Source organism: Aulonocara stuartgranti, assembly GCF_965226115.1.
Source record: "Aulonocara stuartgranti genome assembly, chromosome: 19".
NCBI lineage: Eukaryota > Metazoa > Chordata > Actinopteri > Cichliformes > Cichlidae > Aulonocara > Aulonocara stuartgranti.
The window spans coordinates 18131369-18156683 of record NC_138955.1 but is presented as its reverse complement, the minus strand read 5'-3'; the positions used below and the strand labels follow the sequence as shown (position 1 = coordinate 18156683).

The 25315-nt window shown below is 42.4% G+C and overlaps 1 protein-coding gene across 7 annotated transcripts in view; it reads right to left on the bottom strand.

The window, feature by feature from the left end:
- Positions 1 to 215: 215 nt before the first annotated feature.
- kiaa1109 (KIAA1109) overlaps positions 216 to 25315 on the bottom strand; it is a 75511-nt gene continuing 50411 nt past the window's right edge. For 3 of the 7 annotated variants that reach the window (XM_082517164.1, XM_082517167.1, XM_082517165.1), the window contains 27 exons: positions 24864 to 25031; positions 24258 to 24388; positions 24049 to 24172; positions 23791 to 23903; positions 23219 to 23312; positions 22868 to 22921; positions 18999 to 19261; positions 18638 to 18853; positions 18251 to 18431; positions 17977 to 18166; positions 17454 to 17615; positions 17219 to 17358; positions 16814 to 17009; positions 16180 to 16380; positions 15854 to 16030; positions 13454 to 13591; positions 12515 to 12760; positions 12239 to 12392; positions 10372 to 10529; positions 8221 to 8410; positions 7515 to 7732; positions 6890 to 7141; positions 6550 to 6753; positions 4428 to 4622; positions 3253 to 3387; positions 2469 to 2634; positions 216 to 1117 (listed from right to left, as the gene is read on the bottom strand). In XM_082517164.1, the coding sequence (XP_082373290.1) occupies positions 901 to 1117; positions 2469 to 2634; positions 3253 to 3387; positions 4428 to 4622; positions 6550 to 6753; positions 6890 to 7141; positions 7515 to 7732; positions 8221 to 8410; positions 10372 to 10529; positions 12239 to 12392; positions 12515 to 12760; positions 13454 to 13591; positions 15854 to 16030; positions 16180 to 16380; positions 16814 to 17009; positions 17219 to 17358; positions 17454 to 17615; positions 17977 to 18166; positions 18251 to 18431; positions 18638 to 18853; positions 18999 to 19261; positions 22868 to 22921; positions 23219 to 23312; positions 23791 to 23903; positions 24049 to 24172; positions 24258 to 24388; positions 24864 to 25031 (4683 nt within the window). In that variant the 3' untranslated portion in view covers positions 216 to 900. The remainder of the gene's footprint in view (positions 1118 to 2468; positions 2635 to 3252; positions 3388 to 4427; positions 4623 to 6549; positions 6754 to 6889; positions 7142 to 7514; positions 7733 to 8220; positions 8411 to 10371; positions 10530 to 12238; positions 12393 to 12514; positions 12761 to 13453; positions 13592 to 15853; positions 16031 to 16179; positions 16381 to 16813; positions 17010 to 17218; positions 17359 to 17453; positions 17616 to 17976; positions 18167 to 18250; positions 18432 to 18637; positions 18854 to 18998; positions 19262 to 22867; positions 22922 to 23218; positions 23313 to 23790; positions 23904 to 24048; positions 24173 to 24257; positions 24389 to 24863; positions 25032 to 25315) is intronic. The other 4 variants (XM_082517169.1, XM_082517170.1, XM_082517168.1 and 1 more) reach the window with 3 other exon arrangements.

Sequence of the window (25315 nt, the reverse complement as noted above, 5' to 3'; positions counted from 1 at the left end):
TTTAACAGGGAATCACTGAGCGATCTGTAGGCCTGGATTACTGGGACATTAGCAATCAGTTTCCCAGCTACCACTCATAACCAGTTGGGGAAAACTCACTTTTTCTCTCAGGACTGGTGGTTGTGATTTACAACAAAACTCCTAAAGCTCATGGAACAGGTAGCCTACCTTTAAGCTGTGTAAAATGAACAGACTCGAGCTTTATTTTTTAAAACTTCATGGCAATAGTTTTATTAAGTTACGAAATCAACACATTTAAGAAATTTAACTATATACATTGGTTCTAATGTGTGGATTAAAAAAAAGACAAAGAAGCTTGACACATCAAGCTAATACATCATACAGACGCTGAATTTCACATAGTCATAAATAATGATCAAATTATAATTACAAGCTTATATCATCCTCATGAGTGAGGGGATGATTTTAAGAAAAATCTCCCAGGATTTATTTGTTCGTGTCAAGAATGAAGAACACGTCACTGAATTCCTCTTAAATATCGCGAAGCTGCGCTATAAATTACATCAAGCATACCCACCATGTGTTCCATGGGAAACAGAGAAAAAGGCAATGGTTTAAGAAATCATTTCTCATGAACGACTGGTAAGCCTTAAAATAAACTTTGAAGCGGTTTCAGTAAGGTCATTTACAACAGGTAAGAGAGGCAGGGTTTTACCCATAAAGCAATCAAATAATGCTAGCATTTGCTAATTTGTTCAAAATGTACAGAAAACGAAAAACAGCAGTGCAAAACGCTTCAGTCGCAACCCCTAGAGGCAAGCACCACAGTAAACAACTATGCAGGATGCTGGACATCGTAAAGTAGTGGCCTTTTAAATACAGAAAACTAGTGTTGAAACATTTTGCACAGCTCTGATTCCAGTGGCATGACTGAGTTCCTCAGTGTTCTTCTTTGTCTCGGCCTCTCTTTTCCTTTTCGTCTTGCAGAGCGGTGCCCAGCTTCTTGATGAGTACTGACAGCACCTTGTCCAGTGGGTCCATCACACCCCTCTGCAGCCATTTGGGAATTGTAGTCCTGGCATGGTGGAAGCCCAGTTTCTGTAAGATGTAGTCCACGCCAACTGGGTCGATCTTCCGACCCGTCCAGGAGATGAGCCTGAAGGTAGAGGTGAAGTTTAAGCATTGCTAAAGGTGCATGAAAAGACTCCCTGTTGCTGCACGTCTCTTTCCATTAAAGGATTTGCTTCTTCCTTTTGAATCTCAGAGGGGAAGCTGTTGCTTTGTACAAAGATATTTCATATAAAGATTCAAAAATATTCTTTTTTTTAAATTAAAATCTTTGTTCTTTCCTGGATTAATGAAGCAAAGTCTTTGTGAAGGGACTAAGATGCTTCATTTATTTAGTGTTTGTGCTGCATTTGTACAAATTCACAAAAGACTAACGATTAGTAATTATGAACTAGCATCTGAAAAAGGCTAAGGGGGTTAATAAGAGATACTGCACTGCAAAGTTATTGCTCATCCTGTACAGGCCATTTGTGAAATTATACCTCTGTTCATTATTTTTTGATAAAGCTTATCGTTAGGGCTGATCAGGTGACCCTTAACCATCCCTTAGTTACGCTGCTACAGGCTCAGGCTGCTGGGAGACTTCCCACTGAGCATTTCTTCTCTACTTCTGCATGTCATTAACTTTGGTCTTCTCTCTCCTGAAGTTTGAGTTTGGTCCTTATTTTTTCCTCTTCTTGCCTGAGCCTGCCTCTGCAGGACATTTCTTCCTGTGATAAAGGAGTTCTTCCTTCCTGCAATCACCTGCAAGTGCCTTCTCAGAGGTCGTCTGTTCGTGAGTCGGGTTCTCTCTATGATACTGTCTTTTTCCTACTGTATTACTGGGGCTATTAATCATACAGCTATAAATTCATTGATGTGAATCTAATTTTTAACTGGCTCCACCTAAACTAGCATCACACATTGCTTCTCACATATAGAAGAGTTACTAATATTAGTAAAAATCGATATATAACATTTAGATAACCAAGCACTGACAGCGCATCTTTCTGTTCATTTCAAAACTTGCATTTTTAATGGGCTAATTGCACTTTTACTTTTTACAACCCGGCTCATTAAATAGCTCATCGGCATCTCTGTGGAATCGAAAATATTCAAAGAGTCTTTACAAGATGATAAAACCCACAAAAATCCAACAAACAGAACAAAATTAGGCCATAATTGGGGCTCAGCTGTTCCACATCTTGGTGAAACGGCACAATCATTTCTTGATGGTTTCCAGCACAAACACTAACTAAACAGAAAATGAAAGCAATTTTTTAAACCTTTGCTGCATTGTTTGTTTTTGTTGGTTTGTGCAATCATGTTTGCTTTGAGAACAAACTCGTAGAAAAAGATGCTTTTTATTTTCTCCTCTAACATTTTTGAGTGAGCTTTAGGACTCCTGCTCATCATGTGAAAGTGTGCGTCTTATAATAACAAACAGATGCTGAGCTGACCTGAGAGTCGGCTCCAGGTGCCAGGTGTTGCACATGAACTCCCTCCAGTCCACCGTGGTGTAGTTGATGCTGTCGTCCTTGTCTTTATCCGCGGAGCTTTCATCGTGCAGGGCGGTGGGGCTCTTCTGGCCGGGCCGAGGTGCGAACATCCGCGGGGCAAAAAGAGCTGAGAACACCGAGGGAGAGAGGCAATCAGGTCTCTGCTTTGAAACGCTCCAGTTTTCTCTTTTAGCACATTCGTGAACAACAACATCAGAGCACAACATAGATGCGTCCTACTTCAATTATTCAACGTGTGAAAATCTGAAGCGCTCGCAGTGCTTCTCTTTCTACTTTGCTGCAGAATCAACAGAACAAAGTCACGGCTGTTTTAATTGTGGTGATGAAAGCGAGGTCGCCGGCATAAAGAGTGCTAATTTGTTCCTTTGTGACGACTTGAAACCCATTAGGATGCTGCGTGCGTCGGGCTCCCTGACCTGGCTGCTGTGTGTGAAAGTAACAACGTGTCACGCTGCTCCCAAAAATTTGTCCCACAGCACGCGGACAGCTTCACAAGTACAGAGACAGACAGATGTGCTTAATCTTGTGGTCTTCTCCTCCGATGGCTTGATGACTCATATTCTTGACAGACTGTACAATGCTTGGAACTCTGGAGGGTGTTTTTTTCGTGACTAGTTGAGTCATAAATTTGTGGGCAGTTGAAATGAATAAACATTGTTGTTGGGGGTTTTTTTTCTATTCACTGAAAGACTAACATCGATGAGTAACATGGAAAAAACAAAACCTTTCTCTTTCTCCTTTAGATAGGCCGACACCAGGTCGTGCAGGAACATGATGAGCTCGGCATCCATGGTGACGCAGATGTGGTCGGTGAACTCTGTCACCACGCTGCACTCCACTTTGGGTTTGCTGCTGGAGTCTGGAACAAATGAAAACACAGAGATTGGATTTGTAAGGTCATATTTAAAAAAAACAAACAAAAAAACCCAAGAAAATCAATTTCAGCAAACACATCGATGTAGAGTTAGTACGACCTTTGGTTTCCTACATACTTGAGAATATTATGCAACTCAATGGGATAATCTCCTCGCTCTTATTTTGAAGTTTCCATTGCTGCTGACTGTGTGAGTCCTCGGTGTTACTCAGATTGACTCTTTGTTCTTTGACAAAGAAAATTATGATTTTTTTTTGTGTCAGCATGAATTTGTAAGTAATGTTTTTCAGTAGGGAGTATAATTTGTTGTCCAGGCAAAGTGGGAGATATGTCACCATAGCAACTACAAAAACCAGATGTGTAAGAAGCAGCAGGAACCTAAACCTTGGTTGTTTTCCCCTAAAACTAACCTGGGAGGTTTTAATCCTTAATCTCAACCAAGTTTTAATGTCTAAATTGAACCAAGTAATTCATTTAGAATTAATAACTGAGTTGGGTATGAATCCCTCCAACCTCCAAATGTGGATAAGGACAAAAATGAAATACAAATAATAGTACAAATTATGTCCAGAGACACGATGAAATAATTAAGTTCTTGTTCAGAAATACGAATAAACAGATTCGGGCTGCGACTATTAAAAAAAACAAAAACAAAGAAAACACTGCCACAAGACTGCGCTGGTTTTGCTCTGAAATTGCTTTGCAAGCTAGACGGGCACTAACAAGAACCTGCAGCAGGGCGAGAACTGGTTCACGGTCACAGGAATCTGAGGCTCGCGGAGCAAAGCGAAGGGCTGCCGTCACTTCCTGCAGTGCAAGGCGGAGCTGGGATGCAGATGCTCCAAACAAGAGGAGCTGATTATTCGTTGATTTATTAATTTATTTAAGGAAGCGCAGGTAATTTTATAAACACTCCCATACTCTGAGTGTGATCCCAACAGTTCATTTACAGACTTGTGTGAACTAAAACATCACAAAAAGCTCATTCATTAGCAGATTGTTTTTATGGTGTTACTGTCACCTACCCGTTAGAGAAGGTTCATCCGGATCTTGTACGTGAATTGACTTAAAGTCCAGCTGCATTCTGGGTAGTGCAAAGATGGTCTCTGTTTCGTGGTTGTAGCTGGATGTGCTGCGGAAGCTGCTCAGCAGACTGGAGCTCTTGGCAGCCGATCCGCTCTCTTGGTTGTTGGCCTCGACGTTCCTGAGCAAGTTCAGCTCTGCGACAGGAGATAAAACACGTGGGAACTCTTTTCCTGAGTTTAAGGTCACGCTCACGCTCTGCTTTTCCGCTTTGTTAAATGCTATCTCCACCTATTTTACATTTAAGATAAGACGCGGCTGCTGCGCGGTGGAGAGAAGAGAAAATTTCTCCTTTTAGTCTGAGCTGTCTCGAGTGAAGAAAAGGTTAAAGTCTGAAGCAATCTTTTCTTCCCCAGATACCCCCAGTTAACACTTCTAGCCTAGTAAATCAGTTCTGAAGCTACTTAAGGCTACGAAATTCATTTTTTCCTTCCTTTCGGTTTATCTTCTACTAGGTTTACGTCACTGATTAAAGAATACAGGATGTTTGATTTGCAACAGTCCCAAACTGGCTTTCATCAACATTTGAAGTGGTTGCTCTTCCCCCCCTCCCAGCATGCTCGTATGACATTAAAGCAGCATTTGGTCCCATTAATTGATCTTTTTGTTCTCACTCGGTCTCAAGAATCCTAATGTGACCAATGGCTAAAAATGAATTCTGTGCAGCCGAACTTGATGTGAGACTAATCAAGTGAGTATATTCTAAACTTATAGTCCAAGTATGAAGTGAGATTCTCGCTTTGTTTACCTAGACTGTGTTTCCCTGCAGAACTAAAACAGATAAACACAAACACATCAATTCTGTGAGAAAAAGGGTGCGATCCTGGAAAATTCCCGTTTGATTTGGTTCACTCAGAGTATGAAAGCTTCGTTTTAGAGACACCTGAATGCATTTTTGCACAGAACAATGACTCTGGATTCTGTTCCTCTTTTCTTCTATTGTCGTGACTGAGTTTGGAGGGATCTCTTCTTGGCTACTACAGACAGAAGGCACAATTATATCCAACTGAAAACTGCTCCCATATTCATGGAATAATCAGATTCCAAGGACAGCGTGAGCCAAGTTGATGACAGAGTTGAAGCGGACATATCCTGCACATTTCCAGGTCGTTATTTTAAATCTGGGGGTTTACTGGCATTAATCTGCATGATTTACAGATCCAAATTGATCCGATACTAGAGCTGGGCGATATAAGATGTTATGCTTGATGTTTTTTTCATTTCAGACGATAACGATATCTATCACGATATAAGCCAAATAACTATATTTGTAAGATTTAAATGTGCCGTTGCTCACAAGTAAAATGTGAAATAATCAGCAGCTTGTTTTGATTAAAATATTTATTTCCCATAATAAGTTCAACAGGGTAGATGTACTAAAGAAACATGAGACTTTTTCAGATAAAGGCAAATATTGCAAACTACACAAAAGGCAGCCGCTAAAGCGTTTAAGTTTCAAAATAGAACAAACGAAACAGACTAAATTGTCAATTCCACTTAGAAACAAAATATTAATTCTAAAAATACGGCGGCTGGCTGCGTCCCAAACAAATACACATGTGCGGCTTGGCACTTGTGCTGTACGTAACAAGTCACGTGACGTGACACTGCGTCTGTGATTGGTTCAGCTCTGCGCTACTTAATTTGGATTGGCTGTTGTTGGGTTTTTTTTGTTTGTTTGTTGTTGTTTTTGTTTTTTTTAAAAGAGGACAAGAGAGACTAGGTCTATCGCAATAGTTTAACTTTTCTATCGAGGAAAAGTTATTTCGCAACACATATCGTTATCGTTCTATCGCCCAGCTCTATCCGATACTTTAAGTTCAGCCTCAGGCTATTTAAGGTCCCCCATCAGCCCACGCTGACTCTGATTGGACAGCTCCAAAACCAAACCACAGTAATCAGATTCAACTGTTTCCCTGTATTTTCCAATCCCAAATATTTTCTTTTTAAATACGCGTTCAAGCCTTTCGATCCCAAATAAGCGAGCATCAACGGCCCACTGACGAGGCTTTCCACTAAACAAATGGGCACACATGAATGACACAATTTTGCTGAAATGTTTACCTTCGTTTCTCATTGCAGTGACGTAGCTAAACCATTCTTTGACAGTAGCAACACCATGTGGAGGGTTTTCATGTCGCCGTCGTGTGATTTTGGTTATGGTGGCCATTGGGCTTTCGAGAGCACCACACGGCTTCGTGACCATCGTGTTGTGGCCGAGATGGAAATCCAGTGTCTGCACGATGTAGGTAGAGTCGTCTTTTGAGCCTGTGTGTAACAGAAACAATTCATAAAGAGATGCACCTTTATATATTTAGTTTTGATCTGTTCATCAGGACTGAGCATCATCTCGACTGAATAATATTAATATTCACGAGTCCCTAAAAAGAACATTTAGTCTCACCATCCTCCCAGATTTTCTGTGCCTCTGTCCAGAAGGCGATGTTGGGCTCTTCCAGGTGGAACAAGGCCCACGACTTGGAGCGGAAGTTTGGCCCGTGGAAGCAGGCCAGAGTCATGTGATTGCCATGGAGGCTCATCGACCCGCCAAGCTGCACGGCATCCTCAGGCAAGGGCGTCTGGAAGAGGGAGATGTGGCAGCCGGCGATTACCTTCAGCACCCCGGGCCAGTGGCGGTGATGGGCCGCATCCATGTCTGCGTGACAAAGACAGTTAGGAGGGAAAATGAGAAGCAGGCGGACAAATGAATTCTGACTGGAACACGAGGCTTGTTGCTGGCGCTAACAGGATCAGATTTAGTGTGTCATGTTGTTTTTGTCCTTATAAAGCCCTCAATCTTTAAAATGTATGCTGCCTGTTTCGTTACTGATTATCTCATGAGCGAGGCTGATTACATTCAGTTGCTAAACAACCTTTTCAACTATTTGAAAAAGTTGTTTACAAATTAAGCTTATTAGAATTACAAATCATTTCACTTCCTGCAAGCAGCACAGCTTGCTGTGCGCGCCTTATTATGCTACAGACTGTGCTCAACATTCACCCAGCAGTATGGAACGAGGCATGCTTACAAAGCTCTGCAGCTCCTTTGTCAGTGTTGACGACGGGGGTTTTGGGGGGCAGGTAGGGGCCAGGGCCCCAGGTGGAGAGGGCCCGCTTGCTGGTGTCGAATTGCTGAGTGAAAAACTCCTGCAGCTTCATGCCGATCTTGATGAGGTCTGGTGTGGTGGACCGTGAAATGATCACCTGGAAAATGTCCCACTGCAGGTCTCCGTGGATGAAGATCTCACTGGAAGGAGAAAAGATGGGGAGGGAAACGGAGCAGATGAGTGAAAAAGGTTGTTGCAAGAAACAAAGGAAAGGAGAGCAGGCATAAATGGCTCACAGATGAAAGAAAATGGCATATATTCTCGACATAATGTCGTGTAATTTGTGTATTCTTGTGTTCAAACTAGATACAAACACAAACCCTCGAGTCCAGACATAATTTTGTTCGGTCAGCAAATTGTCTGTTTTTCTTCATAACCCGCGATGCTTTGAAATTGTGCTCTCTAGTTAGTGTGCTTTGTGTTTCAACACTTCAGAAACTGAATACAAACCTCTTTGTAGAGAAAACATCTGCATTTCAAAGTACAGAGACATGGAGACGTGAAGCAGGCTAATCTCTGATGGCCACAAGAATGAAATGAATAAATGGCACTAAACATGACTCATCTAAAAGTGCTGTATTGATCGTGTTGTGCCGAACAGTGCAGTCACGCTTACATCATACCACACCTTTTCTCTGATAGGCTGGTGTCCACTGTACACAGGTTGACCTTCCATTCATCCTGCAGCTGCAGGTCAGCATTACTAAACACTCCCATTAGGATGCTGGAGCCCATGTAGTCCACTCGCGCCTCTGTGGAGCCCATGGTAATCTGGATCTTGTGGCTGGGCTGCTGGTTTGGATGCTCTGAGATGTGGGCTGCAAACCACACGATAGTAGTTACCAATGAGAGCGCACAAGCAATCCCATACCTCTCAACATCAAAATCAGTGGATTCTAGTAAGTAAGGACTGACTTCTTCTTCTTCTGGTTTACCTGTTTATTGCTGCTGGACCACAACAGCAACGGGGCAACCATACATAGCAGAACTCACACTACACATGGCTGCTTTGTATGGTGTCTGAGCATGATTGCCCTCCTCCACAGCCCTGAAAGCTTAAATTCACAGCTCCACAACCAACAAGGCATATCATCTAAAAATGGTGCTAACCTGTGTTAAGATATTCAACTGGCATTCATGAAAACGCTTTAGGCTTCTGGTAGGTACAAACCACAACTGGTACATGTCAATATGTTTGGTCTAATAATAGTTTTATAAAGTCACACACATCCAGCCACAGCTTCATGGCTTCAGTGTCTTTAAATACATGCTGAGATTGACTGTGAAGCCTCCTCTCAGATAAAAATGGCTCAGCACCTTGTTCTTATGTTTTTAGTCTAAAATACCAAAGTTAAAATGATTCATTTTGCTGTAAATATTCGCTTTTGTGTCTATTTATAAACTATTGAAGGTGAACAGGCGAGAAGGTGACGTGTGCTTCACACACACTGTGGCAGATTTAGTTCATCTAGAGAGGACACCGAGTAGGGACGATTTCAGGCAACAAGTAATTTCTTTAGCTGACTGCATCTCAAGCAGAAGCATCAGTGATCAGTGCTTAGATATTAAACTCAATGAACAAAGATCTAATATGCAATCACTGATCACTTCATTAGTTACACTTTGCTAGGACTATGTTCGACCCTCAGAGATTTTGGTCCATACTGACATGATGGGCTCATACAGCTGCTTCAGATTTGTCATCTTTACATCCATGATTTCAGTCTCTACATCCCAAAGGTGTTCCAGTTTAGAGTTCAACAAATTTATTGTCAAGTTTAAGAACAAGCTAGAGCTGCATTTTATAACATTTTGTAATATTCTGCTGGATATAGCCATCAGAATATGGGCACAGTGTGGCCACTCAGGCAGGCTGTGTCACTGAAATGATGCTTAGGCTGTATTAAGGGGTCCATGGCGTGCCAACAAAATATCCTGCACATCATTACACCAGCAGCCGCAACTGTTGTTTTTAAAGTGGTCGTTTTATGATTTTATCCCAAAATCGAGACTGGTCACACCAGGCAACATTTTCCCAATCGTCTATTGTGCAAAAGTGAATTTTAGTCTCAGTTTATCGTTCTTAACGGAAAGAAGTCGCACCCAGTGTGGTCTTCTGCTGCTGTACTCCATGCGCTTTAAGAATATATGCTCATCTGCACATTTTGATTTTTTAACAAAGCTTATTTGAGATACTGTTGCCTTCCTGTCAGTTTGAAACAGTCTGACTATTCTCCTTTGACCTGTTGAAAGAAATGTTCATCATTCAATATTTTCTCCTTTTTTCAGACCAGCCTTTCTAAACTTCTAAAACACAGTTGTTTAGGAAAATCCCAGCAGATCAGCCTTTTCTGAAATACTCACACCAGGCCGTCTGACACCAACAGCCATGCTCCAGCCACCATCAAAGTCACTTAAATCCCCTTTTTATCCTCATTGTGATGCTCAGGTTCAACTTCAGCAGGTTGCCTTAACTATGTCTGCATGCCTAAATGCACTGAGTTGCTTCCAGCTTCCAAGTGGCTGCTGTATCTATATATTAGCCTATTTAAACATTAAATGTAATATATAAAATAAAATGCATTTTATGCCTATTTAGCAGAGTAAACATTTTTGTATGTGCATAATATTACATTACTGCTCCCAGTGTTTTAAGAACTCTAGCACTGAACTTTGGCTCAGCTCCACATCCACACTTTACACTCTGTTAGAATAAAAGCTGCTAACGAGTTGGAGAAAAACACCAGATGTTTGAAAAGCTGATGCCTTGTTTACTTACAGACCATCTCCAGGGTGTTCACGTCTATATTGCCACCCACCACCCCGCCCTTGGAGTCGAGCTTGGATCGGCCGAGGCCGACAGACATGCTGATCTCTCGGTCTCGGTTGCTTCCGACAGAAAGTCGGCCCTGACTTTTCAGCCCGCTGGTCGTCCAGCTGCAGGGACAAACAACTGTGAGCGCTCCTGAAATGCTGCTGAATAATGTAGAAGGCTTCTGTATGAAACATAAATGACTCATCACAAGAAGTTTCCAAGGAATAAACACAGGTAACAGAGGAAGAAACGAACAGCCAGTTCTGAGCGCTAAACCCATTTTCACAAGTCAACATGTCAACTGTGTTTTCTAACGTGTCGTTGTGCGTTTCACCTTCATCAGTTTGATGTGTTATTGCCTTTTTGCTTATATCCAAGTGCAGCTATTTTGACAATACAATTCTCGCTTTAAATCCAGGCTGCACCCTTGCATAAAAGTTTTTATGAAGGAAGAATATCCTGAGCTCATAAATGATTTAATTAGAGCTGGAGAAGTGTACCGTCTTGCCTTGGTGAGAAAGAAGCAGAAGGTGTGTGTTGTTTGTGGAGCCCACACACTTCCACTGTGGAAGAGGGTTATTTTTTTAACTTTATGGAGACCCAGAGCTCATAAAACAGTACAGCCTTAGTTATGAGGGTGCTGTGTTTGCCACCGCTTCAGCATCATTTTCTGCACTTCAGCCTCAACCGTAGAGATCAGGGGTGTACTGACACCATATTGTGGTGAACGGTAAAATCCAGCAGTGCAGTAGAGTTAAACTGAACCCATAAGAGTGGACGATAAAGGGTGATAAGAAGTGCAGGAGAAGCACCCCAGAGGCATCTGTACACCAGTTTAACAGCTGTTTACTGCAGTAAAAAGGTAAATAAACAATGTTGGCTATGTTTTATTTAGACAGTAACATTCTTAAGTTAAATTTATAACTTTAGTTTTGCTTTTAGAGCTACAATGCATGATGAAGAGTGTTTTCCAGTCAGTAATTTACTGTTTAAGCGTGGAATCTTTCACTTAAGTCATTATCTTACACTAGCAAAAATTGCTACAATTAGATCAGCATGCGAGCAAAAAACTTAAGGATTCAGACCAATCTATAAGAGAGCTTCCAATAGCTTTTCTCCTCTTGGATCTTAATGATACCATAATAGGAAAGGATAATATAATGTGGACATCTCAGGCTCTCAGGAGGGAACTAAATCAGCTGGTTTCAAACCACATATGAACTGAGGGACTGCAACAGGGCCGGGTATAAGATAACTAAGGATTATATTGAAAGCAACTTTAAGTGTAAGGCTGGTTTCAATGATTGCATCACCTGTTAGGATACTAAAGAAAATACAGACCCTTGTAGTTGTAAATAGGCCTGATTTTGTCTGATGTGTGGCTGTGAAAATGCCTGGCTTTTCTGAGGCACTTATATGTTGTTGGCAATTGATTCTTGTTGAGATGAGATGAGAGTCTGTTGTAGCCATCGACAAGCGTTAAAGTGGGGCAGCCAAAAAATATACTTTGATTGAAAATCATGAGATACTTTCAGATGAAAGATTTTTATCTCTCATCCATTTAATTAGTGTTTTTCTTCCTTTAGTGCATAATCCCCCTGCTAATTCATTTTTAATGATATTTTGTGTTTGTTTTCCTAAAGTTTCTTTTATGTTCTTTTGATTTTAATGTTTTTTTTTCATGATTTGTGAAACTGGACAAGTGTGGCCAAGATATTCTATAAATGAAAATATAGTCAATAATTTTAAATCGCTTCTGTGTTTGAGTTACCAGAGTAACCATTAAATCCTAATTATTAGCACGTGTTTGCACAGCGTTGGATGCACTTACGTATTGTTTCCCATCACGTTGCTCATGTTCATTTGGACGGTGAGCAGCTTTAGGTTGATGGCAAACACCACCAGCGTCTCCCACGGCGACCCCTGCTGACCTGCTGCCTTCCCATTTTTACCAAATGAAGGAGTCGATGTTTTTGTGACTGAATCTAAAAAACAATGAAAAAAAATAGGAAAAAATTAATTGCAGTTATTTTTTCTTCCTTATCTGGATTTTTGGGTGTGAAGATTCGTACTCCGGTAACAAAAGGCATTTAATGTTCCCCGTTACCTCTCCTTGGAGCGGAGGAGTCAGAGACGCTCCTGGTGCGACCAGGTGCAGGGGACTTGAGGTGCCCCAGGCTGCCTGGGGACATGTTGCTTCCGGTGGAGTGCTCCGAAAAGACGTTGGGGGACTGGGGCACGTGCTGCGTCCCGGTGCTGCCGTCCCACGTTCTCCAGTAAGCTTTCCGGCTGGACTCGGGGGACAGGTGATGGGTGACATTTTCAGCTGAGTCAGGAGTGGCGGGGCCGGAAGCTGGAGCGAAGTAAAGGTTCGAAGAGGTAAGTAAAGGACACCTTTGTAAATGTCAACGTAAAGTGACTGCAGGAAATGTTTGCTAAAGGACTGCCAGTGAGACAGGATATTAAACTCAATGAACAAAGATCTAATATGCAATCACTGATCACTTCATTAGTTACACTTTGCTAGGACTATGTTGGACCCTCAGAGATTTTGGTCCATACTGACATGATGGGCTCATACAGCTGCTTCAGATTTGTCATCTTTACATCCATGATTTCAGTCTCTACATCCCAAAGGTGTTCCAGTTTAGAGTTCAACAAATTTATTGTCAAGTTTAAGAACAAGCTAGATGAAAAAAGGCTAAATGCACAGAGGTTAGCAGGTGGATGTTGGTGCTCATATCAGAATTTTTGGGGAGAAATGTTCACTCATTTCTGCACCGAGTTAAAGATTTTGTTTTTAGAAACCCATCTGAGAGGCAGTGCAGAGATTTATATAGAAGCCAACAATATCTCGCTTTAGTAAAAGCACATCAGTTTGTTGATCATTTCAAATAAAGATCAGCACTGACAGAAGCCTGGAAAAGCTCACTGTTCCCTGTGTCAGATGCCACATAAAAGCTGAAATTCTACAACAACTTAAAAGCCGGCAACGTAAACAACACACGGCCATCACAACACCCGAGTGCAACCGCTGAGCACTCACGTGGGAGGTTGATGGTTTGGTCCCCCAGGAAGAGGCGTCTGGCGATACTTCGACGATACCAGGCTCTCGGGAAGGCCAGGATCTCGCTCAGTCTTCTCATGTCGTACTTGAAGGAAGCCGAGCCGATGTCACACACAGCTGACGGAAGAATATCACATTAGTGAGCATGTGAAAGACTTCTTTATAAGACTGCACAGGATAAGGCCACAGTTCTAAAAGCTACAGGGGGAAAAGTATGCACTTACTCTCACAGATTGGAAAGACGTATTCTTCAGTCTCATTTATGTGCTTTTTACAGTGTGGCTAACCGTTTTGGAGTGTTTCTTTTTGAACACGCAGGCTCTCCAGGATCGGTGCCTACACTCACCATACATCCTGCCTTTCTGCTGCTTCTGGCCCGCCTCTGAATGACTGGACTGGTGCCCAGGCCTGTGCACCAGCCCTTCCAACACCTGCTCTGAAAAGTGGCTGTGATCTGTCAGTCAGGGAGGCTGATTTGGTATGAGCAGCTCGTCATTGTCTCTCTTTTTATTAACTTGCTTGTCAGCAGTTTGTGCTTCCAGATGCTCATTTTCTCTTTACTAGTTTGCAGACACCTTATCGTGCATACCTGCAGCTGCATGTTGCAAAGGTTGTGCACTGGAGACCGGACAGGGTTTGTTGAATAACTTTATTGTAAAGGTTGCTTGTTCTAACTGTTTGGGTTTAATCTGGCTGTTTAATGGCGTAAAGCTCTTTCGCTATTTTTCCAATTTTCTTTTTAATCAGTTGGTAAATTTTAAATGGAATTCAAGTTCGGAGCCCTTTATTTCTTTGTTCTGACGAGCACCATTTGCCCATGGCTCTTTCACCACTTCTTTTGTTACTTTGTGCTTTGCTTGGCTTCACTGTTTGTATTCATCACTTTCATAAAAAGATAACATTTTTGCCTTCAGCTGTTTCCATCTGGTTGTTTGTGTTACTGCAGTTACCCTCCGATGAGCTGGGGTCACAACAGCCTGCTTCTGTGCTGGAGTACATTCCCACGGTGCTGCTGATATGATTGAGTACTCAACACAGAGTTTCATATCCCTTAAAGATGATTCTCTGAAAGGGTTCGCATCTGTTGTACGTCACTTCCACTTCATATACTCTGGCTGTATTTCTGACTGCTTTACAGAGAGAAAGAAAGGGGCAAGCTTCTCGATTCCCACTTTTAGTGAACATGAAATATTTAGCACTATGCAGGAGTTCCAAAAAAACACAACGTTGTGAAAGTTCCTGCTGAGCTGGGACAACTTTGAGACAGTTCACAGAAAGGATGGCCAACAAAAACACTGAGTCCCAGTCTTGTTAAGCACATCTGCCCAGGACTCCTCAGGCTGTGCGTGCTGACACATGCAACCGGATTTATTCCAGTTAACTAAAATTCTTTGCCTTACGCCTATTTTCAGAATTTAATTTAGGTTTAGTTAACCCTTCTAAAAAACTGCAGCTGCTTACCAAATGTCACCCCCAACTGCATGATTGATGTTTTACCTTAAAAGCAATTTAAGTGATGCACTTAAAAGCTGATTTATGGTCCGCGTCAGTGTTCATTTCCCTACCACTCTCCCTGTGCACAGAGAAGGATTGTGGGAATTTTAACCAGCGGATTAGCAACACTGACTCGCTTGTGCGTCATCCTCTAACAAGCCAACACTGTGACGTAGAAGAAAAGGTGATGGGCTGAAAATCGGGGCTTAAAAATTAACAAAAAAAAAAAAAGAAGCACTGATGAAAAGCAGAGTGCAAAGAGTGAATCATTTTTAAACACACAGCAAAACCAGTTCTATATATACACCATAACTAAGCTAAAGGACTGACAACAGCACAAACCTCAGCTTTAGCAGTGTTCAGTTCCAGTAGTTCAACATACAGTATATTTGACAGTCCCCCCACGTTAGCAGACGACAGATACAACATGAAGATATGGATCTTCAAAGCTCTGCGTGGTTCAGTATCAAAGCAGAATCAACACAGCACCATGCTGGAGCAAAGTCCTTCAAGAAGCAGGCCTCACGACTCAGCAGCCATCTTAAAATGGCTCAGTGTATTTATGTGGGCAGTCATGAGAACATAAAAATGCTGAAAATAATCACAAGTCAAATCAGCTTTTGATAATTCTGCCCTAAAATCCATTTTTAACAAGTCCCCCCCTGAACATTGCACTTTGACAAACACCTTCCTTTGCTGTTGCAAACTCTTCTATAAACCCAAAAATAAACTGACAACTTTTTACTTTGTATAACTTTGTGCTGCATAACAGAAAGCATATATTTGATAAATATACCTCAACTTTTGCAGGAATTGTGTCAACTTCCCAATATTGTTATTATCTGTCTAATGGACAGGTGTTTTTCTCTGGAGACGACCGTGTACCTGAGATGTTGATGAGGGTGGTGTCCATTTTACCCCCTTTAGGAGGAATAAAGCTCTCAATGAAAGTGGGGCCTCCTGTTCGCCTCATCCTCGATAAGCTGACCTTCACAAACTCCAGGTTGATGCTCAGAGAGTCTTTCCTTCCTGTCACTGAAGTCGACTCCTCATCCACGGTACCTTCGGGAGGGGGAGGAGATATGGGTGATGGGATCAGCTGGCATGTAATTGTTTTACATCAATCCTATCTACAAGAGGTGCATTTATTAGTGGATAAAATGCAGTCCTGTATCTTTAACAGATAAGAATAACACAAATGTTTAGCATACCTAACGGCCCTTGGCCCGGAGGCAACCCCGTGACTGCAGATTTCTGCTTTCCGGCGCCGTAGGGGTGGAAGACGTAGAGGGAGAAGTCAGACATGCAGGCTGTAAAGCTGAGGCCCGAGGAGTTACTCGGGGGCCCGGTGAGGTCGGACTGGCTGCTGCTGTGACGGCTTCTGCCCAGAGGGCTCCCCAACAACGGAGATGCTGGAAGGGGGCAGGAGAGACAAAAGAAATCATCCAGTCACACACTCATTAACAGCACTATACACTTGTGATATATATAAGTCTAACATCCTCTAATGCATTAGCACTAACACAATTTCAGGATGGAAAGGAGTGAGCTACCAGCTATCAAACCTGTGCATTTAGTGACTCACAGATTTCCAAGACCTGAGATGCATCTTAACATGCATCATCTGGCATAAAGACAGACTGGAGAGAAGAGTAATGAATGCAGGAGAACATGCTGCGAGCAACATTAACTCACACAGGGCTCAGACATGCCATGGAGTGGCAGCTAATAGATATTCTCACGGTGTGCGAAAGACTTTAAAAGACTGTTTCGTTCACGTATCTCTGCACACATTAGAGCGCCATTATTCTGCCAAAATAAACGGGGAAGTCATGCTCTAGATACCTTTGCTGGGAGGTGGTTTGGGGATATGCTGCCCGGGTGGAGTTGAGGAGGGCTGGTGTGACCCGTCTGTCACATGGGCTCCTGTCGGGGTCTCCAGTTCTCCACGGTTAGAGGAGAAGACCAGGTCTAACGAAGGCAGTTTGAGCATACACTCCACCCTGGACATTGGCAGGCAGCTGAAGCGGATCTGAGAGGGCTGGAAACAGAAGACAGTAGATGTTTTCATACACTAAAATTCTCATTTTAGTGTAAATTTATGACTTGTAATTGTTATTTGTCATAATACTTTCCTTGTGCTTTTAGTTTTTTCTTACATGTAACACATTAATTATTATTTATATAAACAGTCGACTTAAATTCCAAAGCAGCTCTGAAGAAATTGCACGAATGACAGCTCATCAGTACCTGGACTCTGACGTAGACAACCACATCCACGGGGAAGGAGGAGTATGCCGACGTTGAAGAGGAAACCAGGGAGGTGGTCGATTCCTCGAGCTGTTCCACTGTATCAAACTGACCCATGTCTTCCTCCTGGGATGCCACAGCTGATGGAAAGGCATCAGAAGAAGTTTACTATGAATATCAAGACACACAATTCCTCCAAGAACACTGTCCCAAAGGACTGGTTTTAAAAACACACCTGTGTAGTTCCTGTCCACTGGAGTGATAGGAATTGTCTCAAGTGCTTTTTCCAGAAAGTCCAGCAGACAGGGGCTGATCACCATCTCCTCTGGCAGGGTCTGGAGGGCCACCCAGGCATACAGCTTGGCCGTCTTTACCCCTCCACTGCTCTTACCTTTAGCTGCAAAGACACATGAAAGTTAAAGTCATCTCCACACTCTAACAGCACTTTCAAAAGTTTGTTTCTTGAACTTCAAATAAACTGGAATCATATTAACAGAGGTTCTTTTAAACTGTCTTTTTGAGTCTCTCCCTCTGTGGGGCGCATCAATATGCATGAACCCGTTTGATCAAAGGGTGCCCCTCTAGATCCATGCCTTTAAAAAAATAAAAAAATAAAAAGGGATGGAATCGCATGCATTTGATTTGGACGGTCCACGTGTAGATTTAAATCATCGGATCAAAGAGGCGTGGCACTCTAGTGTCGGCGGCGATTATGGATGGTAGAAGGGCATGCAATTAAATGAGGGAATGCTCAGTACCTGATGGAATAGGTGGGGGCGGGGGAGGTAGGAGCGAGTTAGTCTTGCTTTGGACAGCATTGGGAGGATTTGGAGGGCCGCTATCTTTCATACCATACAGCTTTGACTCTTTGGAGAGAGTGCGAGGGAGAGAGGATCCACGCGAGGCGTTGGGTGACTCCGTCTTCAGGGTCTTTGAGTTGTAGTGCAACTGCAGGGAAAAATAAAGGAAAAAATAATTATTTAAAGCACAAAAGAAACCCTTGGCAGTTTGGATGATGTAGGAGAATCTGACCTTCACGTCCACTCCTGGAATGTAGAAAACTGTAGTCTCCAAGTCATTGGATTTAGTCGGCAGAGTGGAGGGACACTTCTTTCCAGCTAGGAGATGGCTGGAAGAGGGGTAGTTGGGCTGGAGCTTCTTCTTCTTGGGAGGAGATTCTTGGTCCAGGTTTCGGAGGCTGCGCTCACAGCTCCTATAAAACCCAAATTACTGATCTGAATATAGAATGTCTCATTTCTTCTGTCCAGTGAGGATAAATCATCACAGCTGTTCAGGTACTTCTGCTAATATAGAGTCTGATTTAATCTATGCTTAATACTACATTTGGGAGGAAATGTGAGACCAACTTTAAATAGGAGTTTGCATTTCCCAGATTGAGAAATGAACTTTTTACTGCACCTCCTCAAAGAAACATCCTCGTGCTCGGGCTGTTGAGTAGTAGGGTGAAGGACGCACTTCCCGCTGTCGATTTCCACACGGACATCCAGCTCAAAGTCGATGTTTCTTTCCGTCGTTGGGCCACTGAAGCTGCGGTTGGCAGGAGTGCCTGGCCAGCGCTCACTGAACAACTGACTCACAGCAGAAAAGCCCGAGGACTTTCTCTGAGACGTTTGGCTGAGAATCAGGGAGGACAGCACCGTTTAGTGAATGCTGAAAATTGAAAAGCTTTTCTTTTTTAGACAAAAAAGAAATTAATGGCGCTTTCTTTTCCTAACTGTCATAACAAGTACGCCTGCACTGACAAACGCAATAAACTCACACAGGCCTTCGATAGCTCTGCTGTCTGTCATGCTCGAAGTCGTCCTTGTCCGAGTCTTCCGAGGAGGAAGAGGACAGGTCATCGCGCCTTATGTCGTCATGCTGGAAGGGAAGTGTGGGTGAGAAGACAGCAGGGGTGGCGGGGGCACTGAAAACTGAGTGATGACCATCGACAACAGATAGGGGATGGAGATGGAGGTGATGAGGATGGGATGAATCGTCAATGGAGACTGTCGACAGGTCCCCCTCTGACTCCTCAGGGAACTTTAGAAAAGGACAAAAGGTCAAACTCACACAGGAAATGGTTTAATGTCTGTCTAAATTTGTTCCTACGTGGAGACATCGATCCAGGGAATCTGAGAGCTGGAGCTGATGTCTTCAGCAGAAATCCACCCAAAAAAGGAAGTAGTGTTCTGTAGACTGGACCTTATTAATTAGTTTAACTGATCAGTTCTGAAATTTGTGTTTACTCCTCAAATCAAATTTAATCTTTTACTTCTGCAGGTCCAGAGGCAGAACACTACTGCCTGCAACGGTTCACCGAGGAGCTCAGAGGTCATGCACTTTCTGTGAAGAGGAATGACAGCTTGAAACAAAGGAAGAAGATGAGGATGAGTAGATGACATACCCCGTCTCAAGATGGTGACAACAGAAAAATGCCCAAGAAAGTGTAGAAGTATCCTTATGACAGCCAGGGACAAAGCCCATTTGTGTAGGGTCAACAGATCCCAAACACACTGACAGAGGTGAGCATCAGTTAAATTAGAAATAATCCATCTGCGACACAAATACTCCTTATAGGACAATATAGAGTTTTATATGAATGTGGTATTGATTTATTGAGCAAGTCTTGTTCTTTCATCAAAGAGTTAGAGATTACTATAATTTTTTAATTAATATCAGGATTATTGTTATCAATTTCACCGTTAATGATTTTATTGAAAAAAAAAAAAAAGAGAAAGATTTACACTCACCAAGAAAATAACACAACTGCACAACAGATTCATCACCATTCAGTTACAGTGCTGAGCAAATAAACCCAACGAAAACTCCTTTGGGAGATTAAATAACTCATGTCATCAAAGGAATTTTGATTACGCTATTGACGAATATTTTAAGTGGCTACAGGTTGCTTGGCAACTACATAATAAGGTCACCATTTCATTATAAGACTTCAATCTCTTGGTTTTGTTAAAATTAAGTAAAAATAAATGATTTTTTTTAAATAAAATCATCTTTTATGATGGATTATGTGACGTTCACACATGCCTGTGACCACCTGTTTAACCCTAAAATTTCACTTGGACTTTTTAAAAAAAATTGTTAATAAGTAATTAAAACAGTCGGGTAGGGGGAGGGAACTTTCTTGTGGCTTCTGAAGAGAGAGGATTGTCTGAAAAAGGTTTGGGAGCCACAGTTATGAAAGTTGTTTGCAGTTTATGTTTGCAGTCACGCCCGCAAATAATAAGCAAGTTTTCTTATATAGTTATTATTCTCCTCAACACACATGACTGCCGTCTTCACAGTATGAGCCACAAATGCCGCTTCAGGGATGTGGGGTTAAAGAGAATGGATTCTTTTCCCCAGAATGTCTGAGTTATTATTTGTGATTGTGGCATTTTAAAAGGTAAACTGGTGACTTTATATTAAACGTATTATTTATTTTATCCTCGTGAAGTTTTTGGTATTGTTGGGGGCGATTAAGGACCTGCTGTTGTGACAAACAAAAGCCGACAGACTGTGACTCAGTGGCCACCCATGCATAGTTGTTAGAAATCACTCAATATACTAAGGTTAAAAAAAAAGAAAAAAGCTGCTGGATTATTTTATGCAGTTTCAAGACAGGATGAGTGTGTGTGGGGTGTGAAACTATAATTCATTAAGCAGCAATTCAACTGTAAAGTGTTTTTATTCTGCAAACAATTGATTTTCTGAGAACTTTCTTGGGTTGAGGTCATTCTAAATAAAAGCAGGGATGAATTGCTGACTCTCACACTCAGCAGCTAAGGGAATAGTACAGTGGGGCAAAAAAGTATTTAGTCAGCCACCGATTGTGCAAGTTCCCCCACTTAAAATGATGACAGAGGTCAGTAATTTGCACCAGAGGTACACTTCAACTGTGAGAGACAGAATGTGAAAAAAAAAATCCATGAATCCACATGGTAGGATTTGTAAAGAATTTATTCGTAAATCAGGGTGGAAAATAAGTATTTGGTCAATAACAAAAATACAACTCAATACTTTGTAACATAACCTTTGTTGGCAATAACAGAGGTCAAACGTTTACTATAGGTCTTTACCAGGTTTGCGCACACAGTAGCTGGTATTTTGGCCCATTCCTCCATGCAGATCTTCTCGAGAGCAGTGATGTTTTGGGGCTGTCGCCGAGCAACACGGACTTTCAACTCCCGCCACAGATTTTCTATGGGGTTGAGGTCTGGAGACTGGCTAGGCCACTCCAGGACTTTCAAATGCTTCTTACGGAGCCACTCCTTTGTTGCCCGGGCGGTGTGTTTTGGATCATTGTCATGTTGGAAGACCCAGCCTCGTTTCATCTTCAAAGTTCTCACTGATGGAAGGAGGTTTTGGCTCAAAATCTCACGATACATGGCCCCATTCATTCTGTCCTTAACACGGATCACTCGTCCTGTCCCCTTGGCAGAAAAACAGCCCCATAGCATGATGTTTCCACCCCCATGCTTCACAGTAGGTATGGTGTTCTTGGGATGCAACTCGGTATTCTTGTTCCTCCAAACACGACGAGTTGAGTTGATACCAAAAAGTTCTACTTTGGTTTCATCTGACCACATGACATTCTCCCAATCCTCTGCTGTATCATCCATGTGCTCTCTGGCAAACTTCAGACGGGCCTGGACATGCACTGGCTTCAGCAGCGGAACACGTCTGGCACTGCGGGATTTGATTCCCTGCCGTTGTAGTGTGTTACTGATGGTGACCTTTGTTACTTTGGTCCCAGCTCTCTGCAGGTCATTCACCAGGTCCCCCCGTGTGGTTCTGGGATCTTTGCTCACCGTTCTCATGATCATTTTGACCCCACGGGATGAGATCTTGCGTGGAGCCCCAGATCGAGGGAGATTATCAGTGGTCTTGTATGTCTTCCATTTTCTGATGATTGCTCCCACAGTTGATTTTTTCACACCAAGCTGCTTGCCTATTGTAGATTCACTCTTCCCAGTCTGGTGCAGGTCTACAATACTTTTCCTGGTGTCCTTCGAAAGCTCTTTGGTCTTGGCCATGGCGGAGTTTGGAGTCTGACTGTTTGAGGCTGTGGACAGGTGTCTTTTATACAGATGATGAGTTCAAACAGGTGCCATTCATACAGGTAACGAGTGGGGGACAGAAAAGCTTCTTACAGAAGACGTTACAGGTCTGTGAGAGCCAGAGATTTTCCTTGTTTGAGGTGACCAAATACTTATTTTCCACCCTAATTTACGAATAAATTCTTTACAAATCCTACCATGTGGATTCATGGATTTTTTTTTTCACATTCTGTCTCTCACAGTTGAAGTGTACCTCTGGTGCAAATTACTGACCTCTGTCATCATTTTAAGTGGGGGAACTTGCACAATCAGTGGCTGACTAAATACTTTTTTGCCCCACTGTAGGTTTTATTATAAATCCGGATGATCCTCATGCACCAGTAATAAATCAAAATCTAACTTATTATGCAAATGAATGTCTACTGCATATAGCCAAAAGTTCCCGTCTTATCATCCTGTTTTGATTTTGCATATTCAAAATCCTGTCAGCACTGTCAAGGTAATCACAGAGGAGAGAAGGAAACAGAAGTTTTTGATCAGCATTGGTTATGTATTTTCATTTTTTAAATTTTATTCTTGGACCATATACCTTGAATATATCTCCTGGACTGACAGGTGCAGACTCCAAAGCCTGATTATTAATCTTTAATTGGACAGAAGAGTTATTTTTAAAACAAGAGTTCATCCCTCTGTTTCTACTGCAACATACTGTACAAATCAGCTGTAACAGAGATCAGTTATGGTAACAAACAAACATGTAAATGATGGATGAGATGCAGATGATCGCATATAAAATTGCACAAAACTAAAAAAACAAAAAACAGAATATTGATTTGTTTGGAAATGCTTTAATTTATAAATAAATCAATTAAGAGGTACAATGCAATCTATTAATGTGCTACAGCAATGGATATCTGACACATGAAGAAGGCAGGCTTACCGTGTCCTGGATGTTGAAGGTGACCCGTGGTGCCGGAGAGGACACGTCCACACGGATATCTGGGAAATCTGCATCCACATCTCCGATTCTGGAACTGAAGCCAACATTGTGAGGATCTCATTTTTATTTGATTTTGTTTCAGAACATATGGCATTTAATCAGCCAACACTTGTCAAAGCCCGGCCTGTTATTAGTACGATTCATTTCAAGTCATTGTTGAGCATTTGTTGACCCCTCTAGAGTAAATATTTTTCTCCTGTGAAAGGTCTGAACTGCCTGAATATCAATACTACATTAATCCTGAGATAATCTGCATAATTACTATAAACAAAATGCAATGAGCACTTCCTCTTCACTACATTCTAATTTGTGAGTCACTCTGTCCCTCTTTGTCAGCAAGATAATGGGAAAATGTTTGAAAAACATAATGGCAGCAGCAGCAGCAGCAGCAGCAGAGAAGTGAGACAGAGGTCACATGGTCCTGTTTGTTTACAGTGAAGCTCCCTTAATGGTGTCATTTCTATGATAATCTGATACCAGGGAAGGTGCCTCCTGCTGCCCTTCTTTGTTACCTTTGTCTGTCCATCCTTTTTAGAGGTGGCCGGCCTGCTGCCGCTGAGATGCTTTTGGAGCGGTTGTAGCTTGGTTTGTAGCCAAGACCCCACTTATCCTTTAGAGAGGCCGCCTGGGAAAGAACAAACACAGCTACAAACGGGTCCATAAAAGGATAAACATGACTAACACCCTAGCATGATTTCATGCTATTTTAAGTTAAGGTGCTGTGGCGAATGCACTTCTACTCGGGGAAGGTAAAGAGACGGGGTATTCACCCTCATGCTGGAGCGACGCAGCTTCTTTCTGACATCTCTCCTGATGTCTTTGACGGCCACAGACTCCAGCTGTTGATAGCGCTGAATCTCCTGATTGATGGTTCCTTCGCTGGCCCCCAGTTTCCTGCGTTCGTAAGAAGAGGACACGGCTAGTCACTTAGTTGTTGCAACTCTTTAAACAGAACAGTTACAAAAAGCTGGAGTCTTACTTGAGGTCATCGATGACTTTGGCTTGCTCATTCAGTTCTCGGATGTCAATGACCCTTTTTGTGAACTTCCTCCCACGAGCATCAATTATCTGGTTTCCTGACACCATGGGCCTTCTGGGGTCAACCGCCTCCTGTTGCACCAAAGCAGGAAACCAAACACACATGGAAACACACAGATGTGGTTAAACTGACTGACAACTGTGACAAACTTTCTGATCAACAGATTGTGCAATAAGAATCCATCGTCCCGATGTCCCAGTTTCTGATTAAAAGGTGCATTTTTGTGATTCAATCATTAGAAGTTTATCTGTAGAATTATCCACACACCAGGAGCCATGTCACAAATAAGAGACACCACCACCACCACCACAACTCCTAGTGAAAGAAGGAAACAAAGCTTTATTGCCAAAGGGAATTATGGGCCACTAATCTACTTCTTTTCACCCATCATTGAAGCTTAATGAGGAGGGCAGTGGAAGCAAATAACACAGCTCAGAATTTTGGAATCCACAGCCTTCATCACTTAAGTGCAAGTGCCTGAAATGTGACCTTGTAAGTGATTCAACCAGCCTGGAGAAAAGTTTAACACTGCGGGCGGCTACATACACAAGCCCAGGAGAGGGGTCTTTGGGTTCTGCCACTGCCTGGTAGGCAAGGAGATGCACAGTTTAAGTAGTCGATGGGGACAGATATGCTCTGAGGCCTGGGGCTGAGGCCCAGGATGTGGTTTACCAGACGCTTCCTTAAGGTCAGCCGAGGGCTGAACTCTGGAGTCTGTAAATAACAGCAGGGACAGGTGAATGGAAAGGTGGAACAGCCTGGGTCAGACTTTGCCTTCTGAAGCTTTTTTTTTTTTAAATGCAAGCCAGGTAGGATTTGTTCAAACGGACTGATGCATTATTAAAGGAATAGTTCAACATTTTAGAAATCCACAAACACTATCCTGTCGACAGCACGATGAGAAGATATCGTAGAGCTTACCTGCGACACCACAATGAACAGCAGCTGGTTAGCTTAGTGAAGGAGAATATAGGCAGTCCTAAAGAACCCAAACTAAC